The sequence below is a fragment of the Moschus berezovskii genome, chromosome 1, assembly GCF_049115385.1.
Source record: "Moschus berezovskii isolate FMDL1 chromosome 1, NW_MosBer_1.0, whole genome shotgun sequence".
Lineage (NCBI taxonomy): Eukaryota > Metazoa > Chordata > Mammalia > Artiodactyla > Moschidae > Moschus > Moschus berezovskii.
The window spans coordinates 89,727,547-89,744,857 of NC_142460.1; the positions used below are offsets into that span (position 1 = coordinate 89,727,547).

The following is a 17,311-nucleotide window of genomic DNA, read 5'->3' on the forward strand; positions in this document are numbered from 1 at the left end:
GAAAAAGCAAGAGAGATCCAGAAAAACATCTACTTCGGCTTTATTGACTATGCCAAAGCCTTTGACTGTGTGGATAACAATAAACTGTGGAAAGTTCTGAAAGAGATGGGAATACCAGACCACCTGACCTACCTCTTGAGAAATCTGTATGCAGGTCAGGAAGCAACAGTTAGAACTGGATATGGAACAGACTGGTTCCAAATTGGGAAAGGAGTACGTCAAGGCTTCATATTGTCACCCTGCTTATTTAATTTATATGCAGAGTACATCATGAGAAACACTGGGCTGGAGGAAGCACAAGGTGGAATCAAGATTTCCAGGAGAAATATCAATAACCTCAGATATGCAGATGACACCACCCTTACAGCAGAAAGTGAAGAAGAACTAAAAAACCTCTTGATGAAAGTGAAAGGGGACAGTTAAAATGTTGGCTTAAAGCTCAACATTCAGAAAACTAAGATCATGGCATCTGGTTCCATCACTTCATGCCAAATAGATGGGGAAACAATGGAAACAGTGACAGACTTTATTTTGGGGGGCTTCAAAATCACTGCAGATGGTGACTGAAGCCATGAAATTCAAAGACGCTTGCTCCTTGGAAGAAAAGTTATGACCAACATAGACAGCATATTAAAAAGCAGAGACATTACCTTGCCAACAAAGATCCGTCTAGTCAAAGCTATGGTTCTTCCAGCAGTCATGTATGGGTGTGAGAGTTGGACTATAAAGAAACCTGAGCACTGAAGAATTGATACTTTTGAACTGTGGTGTTGGAGAAGACTCTTGAGAGTCCCTTGGACTGCAAGGAGATCCAACCAGTCCATCCTAAAGGAGATCAGTCCTGGGTGTTCATTGGAAGGACTGATGTTGAAACTGAAACTCCAATACTTTGGCCACCTGATGTGAAGAACTGACTCATTTGAAAAGACCCTGATGCTGGGGAAAATTGAAGGCAGAAGGAGAAGGGGAAAGAAGGGGACACAGGATGAGATGGTTGGATGGCATCACTGACTCAATGGACATGAGTCTGAGTAGACTCCGGGAGTTGGTGATGGACAGGGAGGCCTGGCGTGCTGCAGTCCATGGGGTCGCAGAGTTGGACATGACTGAGCAACTGAACTGAACTGAATTGGTTAGAACTGTAGACATGTGCGCAGCACTCCAGACCTATAGAACCAAAATCTGCATTTTCACAAGATTGCCCAGGTGATCTGGGGGCCTTTGCATTTATGTTAAACAGGCCTAATGGTGAGTCTGAGCTGTTCTGAGGTCAGATCACCTCTCGGCCAACCAGTTTGGCTTTCCCTGGGTTCCTGAGCTCAAGTCCTTAAAATTAACCATCTATAGCTTGAAATGACTTAAGCGACTGTCTGGTCCCTGAGACACAAAGGGCCTTCTCAGAGTCAGACCATGGGGTGAGGGGCATATCTCCTCATTTCAACCCCACCGTTCACGCTACCCCACACCCTAGGTTCACACTGTGGAGTCACTGCCCTGGACAAGCCACCACCTGGTTTATACCTGAGGGCTTCTCTTCTCTTTTCTCCATGTGAGCCTTGTTTATCCCTATTCACCTGGGAGTTTCTAGAGCTCTGCTGTCTGGTACGGTAGCCATTAGCCACCAGTCATTACTGAGCTCTTGAAATATAGTTGGTTTGAATTAAGATGCGCTACTATGTAAAATATGCTGCAAATGTTAAAGAACATAAAATATCTTAGGAATAATTCTCTTACTGATTATATGTTGAAATGATAAATCTTTAATATATTGTATTAAGTAAAATATCTTATCAAAATTGATTTCCACTTAAAAAATGTGGCTACTAGAAAATGTAAGATTACACATGTGGCTCACATTATATGTGTGCTAAGTCACTTCAGTCTTGTCCAATTCTTTGCGACCTGATGAACTGTAGCCTGCCAGGCTCCTCTGTGCATGGGATTTCCCAGTATTATATTGTTGACCCTTTAACAACTTGGGGATTAGGGGTACCCATCCTCCCTGCAGTGGAAAATCCGTGTATAACTTATAGTCAGCCCTCCACACACATGTGGTTTCTATGTATCTGCAGTTCTACATCACAGATTTAACCAATCTCAGATCATGTAGTACTATAGTATTTACTACTGAAAAAAATCCCTGTGTAAGTGGACCTGCAGGGTTCAAACCTGTACTGTTCAAAGATGAACTGTATTTTTCTGGACAGTGTGGGGCTAGAGAACAGGCCACGGCCCCTCCATTAGAGAGAAGCTCCCAAGGGGGCAGGCATCACATCTCTCGCGTGCTCTCCACCAAGCTCTGTGACCAGCTCTCTGGAGGTGGGTGAGCATCAGGGCTGTCTACACAGACCTTTTCCAGGGTTCAGCCTAGGGTTTAATCCACTGCACAAGGTCATGAATGGTCCTGTCATTAAGATGCTTGCCCTCATGGAGGATACTGCATGTTTCTTGGCCCTGGTTACCAAAGGCAATCAGAGGAGAAAGCTTTCTCTTCCAGTCTTCATGCAAGGATTTCCCTCTACGAGTAGTTCTTAGGCTGTTAAAGCCATGTTTGAATCACAAAGCTACCATTTACTGAGGGCCTGCTATTTGACAGTGCAGTGCTGATCATTACACCGTCCATGGGGCAGCCATTAGCATCTGTTTCTGGGAAAGGAAATGAGGTTTGAAAGGTTAATTTCTACATAGTTAGAAGTCAGTGGAGCTAAAATCCAAGACCACTGGATAACACTGCCAACTAAACGTCACCATTAGGGGGTTCAAAAGGCTCCACATATGAATCATACTCTTAATTCCAGAAGCTCTGCTCTTTCTAAATACAAAATAAGTAAAAAGCATAGTGCATAAAGCTGGTGAGAAGCAGGGGGCGCTGCTGGATTCCCTTCAGGCTAGCACAGCACCATTGACAATTTATCCATGGCATAAGGGACCAGAATGGATTCTCTCAGGCCTGTGGTCTATGGGGTGGTCCCAAACCACACATGGGCTGAAACTGGCCTTTGATGTAGAAGCAAAAGGGAATACAGGGCCATTCACATTTAAAGGGGCTGTGGCCTTTAGGTTATTCTCTATCTCCTAGTGTTAGAAGGAATAAAACATCTTCAATGGTCTCCCCAAATTAAAGCCAAAGGGGAGGGGACAGGGTTGAGAGCCTCAGCGTTTTCCCATTCTGTTAACAGCTCTCCTACCTGCTTCCCTTTCCCCTCCCCAAGTACTAAGACCTAATAAAACTTTTCCAGGTTAGCAGAGACAATGTCTTCACTGATGGAAATAAAAAAAAAGTTTCATGTGACCTGGGTTGTATATAGCTCCCTAGGTGGCGCTAGTGGTAAAGAATCCATTTGCCAGTGCAGGAGACCCAACAGACATGGGCTTGATCCCTGAGTCAGGAAGATTCCCCTGGAGAAGGAAATGGCAGCCCACTCCAGTTTTCTTGCCTGTAAAATCCCATGGACAGAGGAGCCTGGCGGTCTACAGTCCATGGGGTCGCAAAAGAGTCAGATATGACTGAGCACACATTTCACTCCTACCAACTTCATTCCTTTAAAATGGATCATAGAAAACAAGGACTAGTCCAGGCTGTAGAGACCAGAGAATCCAAACCCTTTATTCTGCAGAAACAGAGATGTGGAATTTAAAGTCCCATGTTTACTGGCAAAAGTTGGGACCAGAACCTTGGACCTCTGATTGCTCATTTCCCCAGTTCCAAATAGAAAACCAGAAAAGGGATGTTTTAAACATTTCTGTGTCCCTACCCAAATTCATATATTGAAACCCTAATCCCCCCACTCTCACCCCATGTGGCTGTATTTGGAGGCAGGGCCTTTGAAGACATGACAAAGGTTCAGTGAGGTCATAAAGGTGCGGCCCTAATCCAAGAGGGCTTCCCAGGTGGTGCAGTGGTAAAGAATCCACCCGCCAATGCAGGAGAAGCAAGAGCCGAGGGTTCTATCCCTGGGTCAGGAAGATCCCCTGCAGTAGGAAACGGCAACCCACTCCAGTAAATTCCATGGGCAGAAGAGCCTGGAGGGCTGCAGTCCGTGGGGTTGCAAAGAATTGGACAGGACTGAACGACTAACACATACACACACCTAATCCAATAAGGCTGGTGCCCTTATAAGAAGATCAAGAGACACCAGTTATCTCCACCATGAGAGGACACAGCAGAAAGGTGGCTAGTCAGAAACAGAGCCTTCACCAGAAACCAAATCCTGCTGGACCCTGAGCCTGAACTTCCAGCCGCCAAAACTGTGAGAAAATTAATTTCTGTTATTTAAGGCATGCAGTCTGTGGTATTTTGTTATGGCAGCCTGGGCTGATAACACAAGAGGATAAAGTAATTTCTATCTGTGGGCCTCAACTCAAGTTTGGGCATGAAAGGTGCGTAATGTAGGGGAAAACACAGGACCAGAACTGGCCAAGATAGGGGCCATTCAGAGACTGATTGGGGACCACTTTCCCCGTGGAATACCCCAGCCCACAGGTACTGCAAGGCCATTAAAAAGAATGAGTCAACTGGTTGAAGAATTTGGGGAAAGCATCCAAACTATGCATATCCTGTTCTGTGAAACAGCCTGTCTGTCCTGTCATGATGCAAGCAAACAGGAAAAACATTGGCCTGGGTACACCTCACCCCCTTCAGAAACCTTCTCTGGCACACAGTGTCCCTTGAAATCAAGGTTGGGAGGACTGTTTCCTGAGAGAGGAGAAAATGAGTCTGACCTTTTGGTTTACAGCCCCTTAGGAAGGGTGGAGGGACACTTGTTATACTTCTGGGGGTCTGATGAATGCCCACGTCCTTTAAGATATCAGGCCATTAAGCAGCAGAAAGTGGCCTGAACTGGAAATGTTCTCTCTGGTGAAGTGTCTTTAGCATGTGGGAGATATACCAGCCACAAAGGAATAGTTTAACTTACAGTCAAATGTTTTCCTGGAACTTTTGAAGTTAATAAAAAAATTTTTAAGTACAAAGGAAAAAAAACCAACAACAAAATAATCAGCGTTAACAAGCTGGTATGTTTATCTCCTATACATTTTTTTGAGTTTTACAAAGCTTTTTACGACAGGCATGTATTACTTTATAATGATGATAATAAACATTGTTCATTCTCTAAATAGTTCAGTATCACACGCCAGGAAGTTTTCTAGATCCTGGAGATACAGCAGTAAACAGATAAAAATCCCTCTTCTTCTAGAGCTTCCAGTTAGGGGCTATTTGGATGGAGGAGGTAGTAAAACAGGAGACAGTGACAGCTCTGGAAGGAAAAGTTGGGGTGGAGTGAGAGGAGGGAGAGCCCTGGGGATGAAGCATCGGAGAGGGCTCTCCAAGGAGGGGATGTCTGAGCAGAGATCTGAAGTCAGGGAGGGGCAAGTCAGGGGCAGGGCCGTGGAAAGAGCTCTTCTTTACACAGGGAACAGCAGGCGAAGGCCCTGAGGTTTTGCTCAAGGACTGGGTCACAGTGTGACCTCATTGGAGCAAGCAGTGACCACAGTGGAGGAGCGGAAGGAAATGGGTCTGGAGAGCCAGGCAGGAGCGCACTGGGCCTCCTAAGGCCATGATGAGGAGTCCATCCAGTCTGTCTCAGTGTGAGGGGAAGCGAAGGGAAGGCTGGAGCTGGGGAGTGCGGGGATGTGTAGTCCAACATTGTCCCCTGGATGCCTCCTGTGTTCCAGGGACCACATTTCCCCCATCAGACGACAAGGTCCTGAGTTCAGGGATATGGGGATGTTTTCTCTTGTGGGTTCCTCTCCCAAGAGAGGGCTGAAGCGGGAGCTGCAGGCCATAGGAAACTGAAGGCTTATCTCTCCCTAGTGTTTTCACCCCCTGGGACTCACCTTCTACTGTCAACTCCACTGTCACCTGACGGGCTCCACTACCGTTAGTGGCTTCACAGGTATACTTTCCCTTGTCCTCTTCACGCACAGCATGAATCAAAAGGCTGAAAGTCCCCCGGGTACCACAGTCCAGCAGGAAGCGGCCCCCACTGGTGATGGGTTGTCCATTTCTGTGCCATGTCACTTGGGGCTCTGGGTAGCCCCGAACCTTCAAGGAAAAGAAGAAAGGGTGAGAGCTGGTACATAAGGAGTACTTCCTATCTATCAAGTATTGTTCTGGGTACTTTACATGTATTAACTCATATAATCCTCTTAAGCAGCCCATGAAACAAATACTACTTTCATCTCCATTTTAGAGATGAGGAAATTGAGATGCAGAGTTTTGGTAGATTTCTTGAGGCCTTGAAGATAGAAAGTGGCCAAGTCAGGCATCCTGGCTTTAGAGCCCACCACACAGATGTCTCTCAAGCCTGGTTGCATGATTAGAATCACTGGGGTAGATTCAAAGCAAATACTAGTGCCCAGGTCCAACCTTGGACCAATTAAATCAGAATCCCAGGGGTGGGGACTGAACATGGGGATTCTAGACCAATGCTTCCCACTCTAACAAGCAACAGATACTTCTTAAAAATGCAGTTTCTGCTTCTATAGGTCTGGGGTGGGCCTGAGATTCTGCCATTCAGATAAGCTCTCAGACACTGCTGAGGCTGCTGTTCCCTGGAACTTACCTTGGGTAGCAAGGTTCTAGATCTGAGCTGCCCAGTACGGCAGCCACTAGCCACACATGGTGACCAGGTGCTTGAAACATGGCTGATCCTGAGTCACATGTAAGAGTAAGTGTAAATTACACAAGGGGCTTCGAAGAGTTAGTATGAAAAGAGAATGTAACATGCCTCGATAATTTAGAAATACTGATTACATTTGGAAAAGATAGTAACTTTGACATATTGGGTTAAATAAAATATATTGTTAGAACTAATTTCACTTGTTTCTTTTTAGTGTTTTAATGTGGTTACTAGGAAAGGTACACCTACATATGTGCCTTGCTTAATGTGTCCATCAGGCAATGCTACCCAAGACCACTCTCTCTACGAATTGTTAGCAGCTAACATCTTCTGAGTGCTAAGTGTTAAGCACTTTTCGAAATACTTAACATATCTGAGCCTCATAGCAACTTGTTCAGAGAGAAGATGTTTCCCCAACGAGGGGGAAATGCAGGGAGAGATAAGTTCCAAGAAAAGAAATCACTTTGAGTTTCAGAGAAAGTTCCCCAAGGGCCCTGAAACCCAAGAAACTCAATCAGCCCTTCGGAATGGATTCCTCTTCAGAGGAGCAGGGCTCAGACTGGCCCATCAGTGCAAACCCTGGGACCCTGAATTGGGGGATTTTAGCATTGGAAATGCACAGAAGACATCACAGAACCCTCCTGAGAAAGAAACTGTTGGTGTTGCAAATAGGTGGCAGCAGTGGCTTTTACACACATATCCACTTCCAAGACAAGAGAGCATGGGTACAGATGCAGCAAAACCCCAATTCACTGGATAACGCCAAATTGCATTTACAAAGAAAGCCTTCAGTGACTGGCAGCTATAATTCTCATCACATGCCTCAGCAAGGTCAGAGAGGATGCTTTATCAGCACATGGGAGAAAGGGGAGGGTAGGTCGCTGTGCACTCACACCTGGACCATTGCAGCCTTGCCAAGCACACATATCCTATCTCAGGGTGATGGGGTTGAAGGGGACCACATGCATATTATAATGTCTGTTGTGATATGAAACAAAAAGAGATCACCTCTGGGTTGCTCCTCTTTTCCTTTTACTCAACTATCATTTTCTGATATTCTTGCAAATAACACCCCTGATCTTTGTAAAACAGAAAAAAATTTAAATGAAAATATGTGTTCCTTTCATATTAGTGTGTCTGTATAATGAATATATGACTTCCCCAGTGGCTCAGTGGTAAGGAAGCTGCCTGCATTGAGGAGTCACAGAAGATGCAGGTTTGATTCCTGGCTCAGGAAGATACCCTGGAGTAGGGCATGGCACTCAATCCAGTATTCTTGCCTGGGAAATCCCATGGACAGATGAGCCTGGTGGGCTACAGCCCATGGGGTCACAAAGAGTCAGACACAACAGAAGTGACTTAACACACATAATAAATGTATAGCACAATCATTTATTAATTTGTGGAGCCCCTCAAGGTACCTAAATCTGGAATTGGAATTAAAAGTGGTACACAAATATTATGCATGTCTGAAGGTGGCAGATGCCACATATCCATATAAAAAACATATCATCTTGTGGTACACTCTTGGCACAAAACTTCATGCCAAGGAATATCAGACAATCACTCAAATAACACATTCTTTTTCTCCGTGAAGCTTCAGGCAACAGCTAAGGAAAGAAACTTTCCTACAGAAGGAAGCCCCTTGGGAGTCTGGTCTTACAGTGAATTTGTGAGTCATCATCCTTTCCTCCACCCTGTTAGGCAGGGCCAACCTCAACTCCAGAAAATGATCAGGTAACCTTCTGTCAGTGTCAGAGAAAGGGATGCAGGACCCTGGGACTGGGGGGAGGTGATGAATCATTAACTGTACCAAATGCATCCTTAGCATTCCATGAGCAAGTGCTCTGGCCCCCTGCAGTGGTGCCAGCTCTGAAGCCATCAGGGCTGGAGGCATCAATGATTAACTGGGGACATTGCAAGTGCTCCAGACCTTGAGGACACAGATCCTATTTCCCTTTCTATTTTCCTCTCATTTTCTATATGCATAGACATTCCCCTCCACCCCACACCACCAAATCCACCTCTGCAGTGCCCTTATATATTTAAAGTAAGTATCCAAGGATTTTTAAATGCTGAAACTAGTGCCACGTAGAAAACTACAGTTTGCAATGGACTTTTGGACACCCTGCATCTGAAGCAAAAGCAGGAATTTCTATGACCTTTTTCTGTTCCAAGGTCTGAATGATCCGCAGCTCCAATTCTTATCCTCCCAATATGGAAAAACTTGTTCAGTCACTACCTAACCTTACCTAAAAATTACTCAGCTTCAAGTAAACTCATTTTTATTGTCTTCCCACTATCTTGAGCTCCTAGGTGGGGAAAGAAGAGAAATCCAGACTCACATTCTTGGGTGTGTGACAACAGCCCTGCCCTCCCTGGCTGTCTTATCTGCCTTCATCATGGGCCTTCTGCCAAGAAGCCACAGCTGGGACTTTTACAGTCCAGTCAAAACTGCAATAAAAGCCCAGTGATACTTCAGTTTTCAGAGTCTTCCACATAGAGAATCGTTTTTGATTCTTGCAGTGCTATAATGGAGGTGTCTTGGGAAGCAGAAGCAGAACCTGAGATAAAGATTCAGGAAGCCAAACCCTTAACTGACACTCAGAGCAAATGGGAACAGGTGTAGCAGCCTGGTGAAGGTGATTTTGGTGGGGTACCAAGAGTGTCTGTGACAGCATGCAAGGACAATAATATTAAGCCCTGAGAGCTAAGGAAAGAGGCCTGGAGAAGTGAACAATTTGCTATCAATAAGATCAAGTGGCAGATCTGGGACCACAATTTTGGTCTACCAGTTGAGTAGCTGTCTCTCTGTGCCTCAGTGTAAATTTATGTTTTGGTAAGATAAATACTATAGAACCCAAAGCGTTGATAAATGTCTATCCCTTATAGACTCTAAACCTCCCCTATATTAAAGCAATATCTGTTCCCCATTTGGGGAAAATGTCAATGGTCATGGCCATGCTAAAAGCAAGTCTAGGGCTGTTTCCTTGGAGTAACAAAGGACAGTGTCATAGACTAAATGTGTCTCTCTAAAGTTCATGTTGAAATCCTAACCCTTAATGCGTTATATTAGGAGCCAGGCCCTTTGGAGTGATTAGGTCAGAAGGGTGGGACCCTCATGAATGGGATTAGTGCTCTTACAAAAGCTATTCCAGGGAGCTCCCTCACTCCTTTTTACCACGTGAGGACACAGCAAGAAGCTGACTATCTACAAACCAGGAGCTGGATCTCCCCAGACACTGAATCTGCTAGCGCCTTGATTTCGGACTTTCCAGTCTCCAAAACTGTGAGAAATTAATTTCTGTTGTTTAAACCACCCCATCTATTGTATTTCTGTTATAGTAGAAATAACCCACAGAGAAGGCAATGGCAAGCCACTCCAGTACTCTTGCCTAGAAAATCCCATGGATGGAGGAGCCTGGTAGGCTGCAGTCCATGGGGTCGCTAAGGGTCGGACACGACTGAGCGACTTCACTTTCACTTTTCACTTTCACACATTGGAGAAGGAAATGGCAACCCACTCCAGTGTTCTTGCCTGGAGAATCCCAGGGATGGGGGAGCCTAGTGGGCTTCTGTCTATGGGGTCACACAGAGTTGGACACGACTGAAGTGACACAGCAGCACAGCAGCAGCAGAAATAACCCAATGGCCTAAGATAAATAGGATGGGTGCCATGCATGTGCCCAAGACATCCCTAGGAGAGTCAGTGTGGGACAGAGAAGACAGATGACATAACAGCCAGGCCTGTGTCCTAGGTCTGGCTTGGCTTCCGACCTCTTCAGGTTGTAATTTCTTCCTTTCATTGATGAGAAAACAATTCTTGATATCTCAGGTCCCTTCTATCCCCGAAGTAGTCTGGATTAAATAATGACCGACTTAGCTTCTAGGGGAAGATTCTTTCTTCCCCTCCCAGTCTCCCCTGGGCCCAGCCCACAGCCTTAATACTCTCTAATCCTCCATAAGGGAAAACCGAGCGACCACAAGGAGAGATGCCTGTGAATATGAGCAGGCAGCTCTGACTTCTCACCATAATGAGTTTTTGGAAATGGCCCCAAAGAGGGTCATTCTAAGGAGAATCATATTTTTTTTGCCACAGTAACCACATTTAATTGGAGGTTGTATTCTTAAACAAAAGCTTGGGATCAAATAAATCAGGGGCATATCTTACAACTTGTCATAAAAATAAAGATAGAGTCACCATAACCCCTATAATAATTTAAAATAGTAAAACTGTGCTTCAGTTCCATAAAGTGTCCCCAAGAGCCTTTATGGCCTCAGAAGACCTTTAAAAGGAGTGGGGGCTTGTTCTGCGTGTGTTGGCTGGTGAGGAGAAAGCTGGGCTGCAGGCGGGCGGCTGCTTGCTGCCATGTCACATCTGCCTGCCATGCTGGGAAGTTTTGCAGAACCTGGTGCTGTTTAGAGATCTACTTAATGACTGAAAGTGAAACATTCTTAAGGGTGTGTGTGCTCAGTCACTTCAGTTGCGTCTGACTCTTTGCCTATAGCCTGCCAGTCTCCTCTGTCCATGGGATTATCCAGGAAAGAATGCTGGAGTGGGTTGCTATGCCCTCCTCCAGGGGATCTTTCTGACCCAGGGATTGAACCTATCTTTTGATTTTTCTCTGATGTGTGTGAAGGGCTTGCAGTCAATTCTGGGTTGCCTGGAATAGGCTACCAGGGTGTAAGCCCAGAGCAAATTCAGCTTCTCTGGCCTCCATACCCCTACGAGACTCAGAGCAACACATCTACCTTCTCAGCTTGGTAAGAGGTAGAAAGGGGGTGATGTTCCTGTTTTTGATGATCTCCTGCATGTCTTTTGTACCTGGGTGGACATGTCTGTTTGCACACTGCCAAGCCACACAGCTGCAGTGCCAAGTTGGGCAAGACATGAAACTGAAGCTCTGCTCATGATGGGAATGGAGGGAGACCAAAAAGAGAGAGAAACCAGGATTACACTAAAGCCAGGGTGAAAGGGGACTGCCCAGCGGGACACTGGGGAGTTGGAAAGAGACACAGAGAAGATGTGAGCAGTGAGCTGAGAAATCCTTGGGGCTGGGAATAAGAGATGAAGGGTTTGTCCGTAAGTATTTCTTTGAATCCTACTGAGTAACCCAAATCAGTGCTGGGAAAAGCTTAGCCTAAAGGATGGGAAATTAAGGAAATCTGCTGGACAGATGTCCCCCTCCTCAAGACAGACAAAGCTGATTCTGCAACTCAACTGTCTCCATGCTTCCTATGATTGCCAGCCTACCTATAGCCCATCACTCTGAATTTCTTGCCCTATTTCAAGGCATCTTCTTCTACATAAATAAATTCTCCTAGGATAAATGACTAGGACAGATCTGGTGATTTAAAAACTGAAAATAATAGCAAAGAAACCAATGATCCTGAGGAATTCATTGAAGACGAATCTTCTGTCCCATCTCCAAGTATAAGCTCGTCCAGATAATAAATGGACATGGATGCACAGAAAGAATTAAAATATTAATACCCCCAGCAAATTAGACCACAGAAAATGCCTATGAAACTTACATCATGGATATATTATGAGAGTGAAGAGTGAAGGGTGAACCACAGGTATGACAAGACAGTTTAGGGGCCTGGGACTGTGTCAGCACCCGGCACCTGGCCCACTGGACAGGCAGGAACTTAATTAAGGCTTTGAATAATCCCATTACCAACAGTCAAAAGCCTTGACTGAACCCACAGAATCTTCAGGAAGAGATCATACCAGCTAAAAGCAGCAATTAGTGAGAGGCTTAAACTGCTGGATCTTCTCTGTCCTTAAGTCCAAAGTTGTGAAACAGCAGGGACTGAAGCAGTTCCATGAAAAACAAAAGCAAAATGCAGAGAAGCATTCTTCACGCGGGGCCGGAGAAGGCCACCTAGGTTTTCAGGAAAGATGCTGGAAGTCTCTCGCTGTGATCTCACTTCCTGTGTCAAGTTTTCTTTTCCTTTGGCCCAGGACACAGACACCCCCATACCCCCACATCTGCCAGACTGAGAACACACTGTTATTCCCACAAAGAGGACAAGACAGGTCACAGCTTGGCAGCCTAGGGTTATACCTCAGGCCCTTTTGACTGTTTCAAACAAGAAGTCTGATTTCCTTTTATCTAGCTCAAGCTTATCAATGTGTGCAACTTTTTGATTCCCTTTCAATGACACAAGCATTTAAAACTCCAGTGCAGTCTAACAAAGAAACAGAATTCTAAATGTAATCAGGAACCCCTGACACTGATGTTTTCCTCGCGCTTCCAAATTCAGGGTTTTCCTATGAAAACAAGTGTCCTTCCATTTGTGATCCAGTCCCTGTGGGGTGGCTGTGGGATTTCAGCCTTACTGGGAACCTCTCTGCACAAAGCCCTGAGTTCTGGCTTTACCTCCCCTAACAAAGGTTTCCACGGAACCAGTGTTTCCAGCTGGCGAGGCTGGCCCAGGAGCTAAGCTCACCCTCCAGTTTCTAATACGGAGCTGAGACATACTCTCAGATTAAAATATTAATAAGAGGTGCATGGTATCACAGAAGTTTAACAAATTAGTGCTGTGGCTTGGTTTTGTTTGATGTGGCTTGGTTTTGTTTGATGTGCTCAGGATCTCCTGCCACCTTTCCCAGGGTAAGCCCCTCCTTTGAAGATCTGCTCCCTTCCCTGCTACCCACCTCCAGTGAGTCTGGTGGAGAGGAATCAGTAGTGCTTCTGGCCAAAGCCCTCAAGCTTTCACAATGAGCCTGATCCAAGTCAGCCAATCAGGACTCTTCCCTGCAATTTCAATTAGAATAAAGCGAGACCAAACTGTCTCTTCACAGGGATCCTAAGATGGGAAGATGTAAGCCTGAAGCTACCTGTAGCCATCCTCCCCCATTCCCATCTCTGTTTCCTTGCCTCCACCTAAGAGAAGCCAGCCATGTGCACAGTAAGACATCACATACGCAGCGAAGAAGGAAGGAGATAGACGTGTGGCAGGCTTAGGATGTGGTGGACTTAGGATCCACTCGGTCACATTAGACAATACCTGCCTTTCATTTAACCCACGCACTTGGTTTCTGTCACTTGCAAATAAGAGTCCTAATTCAGGAAGGTATATGGCATCTGGAATCAAACAGAGCCATGTGTGGGTGCTGGCTGTAGCAATCACCAGTTGCCTGACCTTGGGCAGGTTATTTAACTTACTTGGCCCTCAGTTTATACAACTGTAAGATGGAACTATATCAGTATCTATTTCCACGGATAAGTTTATGATCAAATGAGAAAATACATATACAATAGTACGTTAAGAAATTCAAAAGGTTAGGTCCTCTGTCTCTTCTCTGAGGTCAGTGATTCCTTGTAATAAGGTACCTCAGCATCCATTCAGCTCAAAGCTTTGACAGCATGAAACCGCTTCTGCCCTAAGAAATACCAGTACTTGTGAACTTCTGGGCTTGCTGAGCCTCCTCTTACACAACTAGAATTCACAGCTTCAAGGTGTCACACCCTTAATTAGATAAAAACCTAACACCTGTAACTGAGAACACCTTTTGCCTTAGTGGAACTGGCTTATTATTTTTATTTGAAGGGTAAACCCCTTTTGAAAAGTGATTGTTGATTTCATGTAATATCAAAAAGCACATTTGAAAACAAATATCCCGTCTGTCGTTTTGCCTGTGCCATAATCCCACTCCAATAACATCATGTGAAACTTCAAGTCAGAGACCATCCCTTTGATTTCTGCCTCACTGACTAATGCAGCCTTGGAATTTCAAGGGCACGGGCAAGTTTCAGGAAGGAAACAAATCTGGGGTAATAAATCTGGAGTTTCTGGCCCATCATAGTTGGATCTGGAGAGAGAGAGACATACTTTGCTGGCAGAAGAGATGGAGCAGAGGGCTCCTCCCCAAACAACACACAGACCACTTGGCAGCAGCTCTGACTCCTCACAGTAGAGCCCAGACACCTCGAGACTCAAAAATCCACAAGACTCAATCTGGCTACAGATTATCCTGGGAAGGTCCCATCCTTTGAGGACTCTCTGAGAATATGAGGCAATTCTATTTAAAAGCAAAGGTGGGCAAAAGTGACGAGAGGGTCCCAGCCACCGAAAGCATCTCGGCTTGGCTCCCTCACCTTAACTGTCTCTCCTGGCTGCTGACCACCTGCTCCACATGCACACACGTCACCACACAAAGCCTGCATTCTGCTTGGCTCTCCCAGGCGACAGGCTGTGAGGGAGTGGGGTGAGCAGGTAGAGTTTGGATGGCAGGACCTCTTGGGCGGCCTGCATCAGCGTGGTCGGGAGAGTGCCTCTGTGATGCTGTCATAAACATCTGCACCAGGGGCAGACAGAAGCAGTGTGAGTTTGCCACTTAATAGCAGAATGTCCTCCCCAGATCTCACTGCCCAAAGCCACCCTCATCGGCATAGAGTATCAAGCCAGATAAGGAATCAAAAGTTGTTTCCTGTGCAGTGTCAGTGTCTGGCTGCCCACCAGGCTGAAAAACATAACCCAACATGCTTTCCTAAAATGTTTTCACTCTCGCCAAGACATGTATGTGGTCAAAATGTCAATAAGTAAGTCACTAAAAAAAAAAAAAAAAGCAGATCTCTGCTCTACCCCTCCCACCCCCAATTTCCACTTCCTTCAGGAAATCATCTTCAACTGTTTTAGCCGGTCCTTCTGTTTTCTTCCCCAGTGTTTTTAAATAACAACCTTACACAACTATTTTATTCTTTCAAATTTTAGACTTTATGTCTTAACTTCTCTCTACAAAACATGAGCTTTTAGCTCTCAACCTTCCCATAAGCTCTTCCCCTACCCCCAGTAACTAATGACAATTTTTATCATGCCAGTGTGTTGCTGCTGCTAAGTCACTTCAGTCGTGTCCGACTCTGTGTGACCCCATAGATGGAAGCCCATCAGGCTCCCCCGTCCCTGGGATTCTCCAGGCAAGAACACTGGAGTGGGTTGCCATTTCCTTCTCCAATGTGTGAAAGTGAAAAGTGAAAGTGAAGTCGCTCAGTCGTGTCCGACCCTTAGCGACCCCACGGACTGCAGCCTACCAGGCTCCCCCATCCATGGGATTTTCTAGGCAAGAGTACTGGAGTGGCTTGCCATTGCCTTCTCCAGTGTGTTAGTGTTTGCTTTATTTTAGTTTCGCTCACTGCCAAGCTACATCAGTTCAGTTCAGTCGCTCAGTCATGTCCGACTCTCCGCGACCCCATGAATCACAGCACACCAGGCCTCCCTGTCCATCACCAACTCCCAGAGTTCACTCAAACTCATGTCCACAGAGTCGGTGATGCCATCCAGCCATCTCATTCTCTGTCGTCCCCTTCTCCTCCCGCCCCCAACCTTTCCCAGCATCAGAGTCTTTTCCAGTGAGTCAACTCGTCGCATGAGGTGGCCAAAGTATTGGAGTTTCAGCTTTAGCATCAGTCCTTCCAATGAACACCCAGGATTGATCTCCTTTAGAATGGACTGGTTGGATCTCCTTGCAGTCCAAGGGACTCTCAAGAGTCTTCTCCAACACCACAGTTCAAAAGCATCAATTCTTCGGCGATCAGCTTTCTTCACAGTCCAACTCTCACATCCATACATGACCACGGGAAAAACCATAGCCCTGACTAGACGGACCTTTGTTGACAAAGTAATGTCTCTGCTTTTTAATATACTATCAAGGTTGGTCATAACTTTCCTTCCAAGGAGTAAGTGTCTTTTAATTTCATGGCTGCAGTCAGCATCTGCAGTGATTTTGGAACCCCAAAAAATAAAGTCTGACACTGTTTCCACTTTTTTTCCATCTATTTCCCATGAAGTGATGGGACCAGATGCCATGACCATTGTTTTCTGAATGTTGAGCTTCAAGCCAACCTTTTCACTCTCCTCTTTCACTTTCATCAAGAGGCTTTTGAGTTCCTCTTCACTTTCTGCCATAAGGGTGGTGTCATCTGCATATCTGAGGTTATTGTTATTTCTCCCGGCAATCTTGATTCCAGCTTGTGCTTCTTCCAGCCCAGTGTTCCTCATGATGTACTCTGCATATAAGTTAAAAAAGCAAGGTGACAATATACAGCCTTGACGTACTCCTTTTCCTATTTGGAACCAGTCTGTTGTTCCATGACCAGTTCTGACTGTTGCTTTCTGACCTGCATACAGGTTTCTCAAGAGGCAGGTCAGGTGGTCTGGTATTCCCATCTCTTTCAGAATTATCCACAGTTTATTGTGATCCACACAGTCAAAGGCTTTGGCATAGTCCATGAAGCAGAAATAGATGTTTTTCTGGAACTCTCTTGCTTTCTCCATGATCCAGCGGATGTTGCCAAGCTACATAGTATATTACAATTATTAATAGATTTTTTTCCCTAGAGTTAATACCTGCCATACTTTTGGTTTGATTGTTTTTTTTTAAGAATGTAACTTCTCAGGAGAACTATAAAATTCTTCTCAGTCAGTTCACTTCAGTCGTTCAGTCGTGTCCAACTCTTTGTGACCCCATGGACTGCAGTACGCTAGGCTCACCAGCTCCCAGAGTCTACCCATACTCTTGTCCATCGAGTTGGTGATGCCATCCAACCACCTCATCCTCTGTTGTCCCCTTCTCTTCCTGCCTTCAATCTTTCCAAGCATCAGGGTCTTTTCAAATGAGTGAGCACTTCGCATCAGGTGGCCAAAATATTGGAGTTTCAGCTTCAACATCAGTCCTACCAATG

At 45.4% G+C, this 17,311-nt stretch overlaps 1 protein-coding gene across 3 annotated transcripts in view; it reads right to left on the reverse strand.

The window, feature by feature from the left end:
* Positions 1 to 17,311, reverse strand: part of MYLK (myosin light chain kinase) — a 292,274-nt gene that overhangs the window by 138,123 nt on the left and 136,840 nt on the right. For all 3 annotated transcript variants that reach the window (XM_055396158.2, XM_055396005.2, XM_055396085.2), the window contains one exon: positions 5,836 to 6,043. In XM_055396158.2, the coding sequence (XP_055252133.2) occupies positions 5,836 to 6,043 (208 nt within the window). The remainder of the gene's footprint in view (positions 1 to 5,835; positions 6,044 to 17,311) is intronic.